General features: G+C 45.2%; 1 protein-coding gene across 1 annotated transcript in view; it reads right to left on the reverse strand.

The window, feature by feature from the left end:
• Positions 1–1,460: 1,460 nt before the first annotated feature.
• The window catches only part of BORA (BORA aurora kinase A activator), a gene marked incomplete at its 3' end in the record, with an annotated part of 16,050 nt that continues 14,788 nt past the window's right edge, over positions 1,461–2,722 (reverse strand). Inside the window, exon 10 of the mRNA XM_029287368.1 lies at positions 1,461–1,544. Within this exon, the coding sequence (XP_029143201.1) occupies positions 1,461–1,544 (84 nt within the window). The remainder of the gene's footprint in view (positions 1,545–2,722) is intronic.

A 2,722-nucleotide genomic window follows, 5' to 3' on the forward strand; every position in this document is an offset into this window, starting at 1 on the left:
AAAGTGTGTTTCCTGCCTTTGGCAGAACCACATTACTTATTAAAAAAACGAAAAAGAACAAAAGCATTCTAACCACTAACATGGAGGCTTTTCCGAGTATCGCAAAATGGCAGGGACACCACAGTTATCTTAAATATATAAAGTTTTTACGATGAAACATAATTTCAATCCAGTATGTTTTTTTTTTAAAAAAAATGATTGGGCAAAGTGTTGTCTTTTTGTTCAAAAGGTTTATTTCAGGGGTCTTCAAACTTGGCCCTTTTGTGACTTGTGGACTTCAACTCCCAGAATTCCTCGGCCAGGCACACACTGGCTGAGGAATTCTGGGAGTTGAAGTCCACAAGTCACAAAAGGGCCAAGTTTGAAGACTCCTGGTTTGTTTATTCTAACCATGTTTTCTAGGTTCCTGTTGAAGCCACATTGTTCTGTTTTGCATTGGTAATAAAACGTCGAAAAACGGGGAAAAAGCACAACCACTTTATTAAAAATTCATCGGTCTGGGATGCGATTAGCATAATCAAGATGTGAGAGTTTTCTTTTAAACAAATGCAATTAATTTTCACAGAAAACAAGATAATATCTATTGCTCCTCCATATCCTTTGGCATGTTGGTGATATCTAATCCCAAGCAGTTAATGTTCACTAAGTTTAAGACCAGGGCATCTATTTGTACGTTGGCGATGCTCGCGTAAGCCAGCCCCTGCCCGGTGAAGTGAGCCCATGATTGGCACATTAAGAAACGACTGGCTGTACCTGGGTAGACCAAGGATCAATGCAGGCAGCCGCGTCGAGGGCATACAGCAGCAGTCTTCAAACTTGGCAATGTTAAGACTTGTGGACTTCAACTCCCAGAAGCTGGCTGAGGAATTCTGGGAGTTGAAGTCCACAAGTCTTAAAGTTGCCAAGTTTGAAGACCTCTGGCATATAGCACCAGCCTTCCAACCCCAACTGAGTCTTTGTGAGAATCCAAGTGCACAAACCTACAGCCGACAACATCCCAGTGCCAGTTTGGGGGTTATGGCCAGGCAGATCACCTTTGAGTTCAACTTCCCTTCGGCTGCAGGAAGGCAGCTGAACCAGTCCACTGTCAACGTATCTGTCAAAACAGGCATTCAGCTCTCTGGTGGATGGCCTCTCTGTCAATCCCAGTGGAAGCAGATCTACGCCAGGCTCGGATCATTTTGACAAAGGCACTTCCAGGAAGAGACTGCTGGACTGACAAGCATTTTCAGCCCAGTATCCATTTTCCCTGCTGGGGAAAAGAGAGAAGACCCAAATGATCGTTGATTAGCCACGTCAATCTTTGCTTAGGTGTCCCACATTACTGCCTAGATTTCTTTCCCGAGCGAGGGCTTAGAAAGCTGAAGATGCTAGGCAGGATAGCTCCAGCTTTTGAAGACCAGCCTTGATCCACTTACCTTCGTTCTGAAAATGTGGCTTTTCCTCTGAGCCTCAAATGCGCCGTGCTCTCGGCAGCTGAGTTCGCTTCCAGCGGTATCCATGAGGCTGCTGGTGCAAGCCTGGGTATTGTAACCACTGTCCATCTGTCCAAAAGAAATCAGAATGTAGAAGTAATTATTCCAGCACTCAGCAGGGGGCTGGGGTAGATCTTCCGGGTCCTTCCAACCCTACAATTCTCGATATGGGATGAAGTGATAGATCAGCAACCGGGAAATAGAATTCCAAGAAAATTCCCTTTTTAAAGCTCCAGAGGTGCCTAGATACTATAGGTAGTCGTTGACTTAACGACCACAATTGAGCCCAAAATGTTTGCTAAAAGAATTAAATGAGCGTAGTGAGCCCAGTTTTACAACTTTTCTTGCCACAGTTGTTAAGATAACAACTGAGGTTGTTAAGATAATAACGTGGCTGTTAAGTAAATTTGGCTTCCCCACTGAGTTTGTCTGAAGGTTGCAAAAGGTGGTCACATGACCCCGGGACACTGCGACCGTCATAATTGCAAAAGGTGGTCACATGACCCTGGGACACTGCAACCGTCATAACTACCAGCCAGTTGCCAAGTGTGTAAATGTTGATCACATGATCACGGGGATGCGGTCATAAGTGTGAAAAACAGCCAAAAGCCCCTCTTTTAGTACCATTGTGAATTTGAACCGTCACTAAATGAACTGTTGTAAGTCGAGGACTACCTGTACGCACAAGGGGGGTCTCCAGAGTACCCCTAGTGTAGCTCAACAGAGGCTGTGCACCTGGTAGAGACAGTGGAAATTGGGCAATGTCCCCGAAGAGGGGATCTTCCCTCCACCAGGGCATCTGCAACGCTCCCCCCTAAGGTTTTGGCAGCGAGATTGTAAAGGGTGCCTTATAGAAATCTTCCTCTCATGGGGAAGAGAGGGGCGCGATCTAAATTTGATAAATAAAACAAACGAAGGTGCTATAATTGCTATATTCAGTATCTGCCGGTTTTGCATAGGAAAATTTCCCTTTCTATTTTGTCTAGAGCTTAGCTCCATGGAGGTTGCACGCAGAGTTCTCTCGGTGGGCACACGCGCCATCGCCCCAGTCCTAGGCCTTCAGCTGGGTTTTATAAAACTTTTTTGCTTTAGGCCTCCGCCGCCGTGTGCAAAAAAAAAAAAAAAAGTTCAATCAATCAATTTAAACTTGCGGGGAAAAAAAAAGATCTCGCAAAGTTGGAATTGATAGATTGAACTTTTTAGTCCCACCCAGTCTGCCGTTACCACTGCAGCCACGCCCACCCGAT

This window comes from Protobothrops mucrosquamatus, unplaced genomic scaffold, assembly GCF_001527695.2.
Source record: "Protobothrops mucrosquamatus isolate PMUCROS unplaced genomic scaffold, P.Mucros_1.0 scaffold2, whole genome shotgun sequence".
NCBI lineage: Eukaryota > Metazoa > Chordata > Lepidosauria > Squamata > Viperidae > Protobothrops > Protobothrops mucrosquamatus.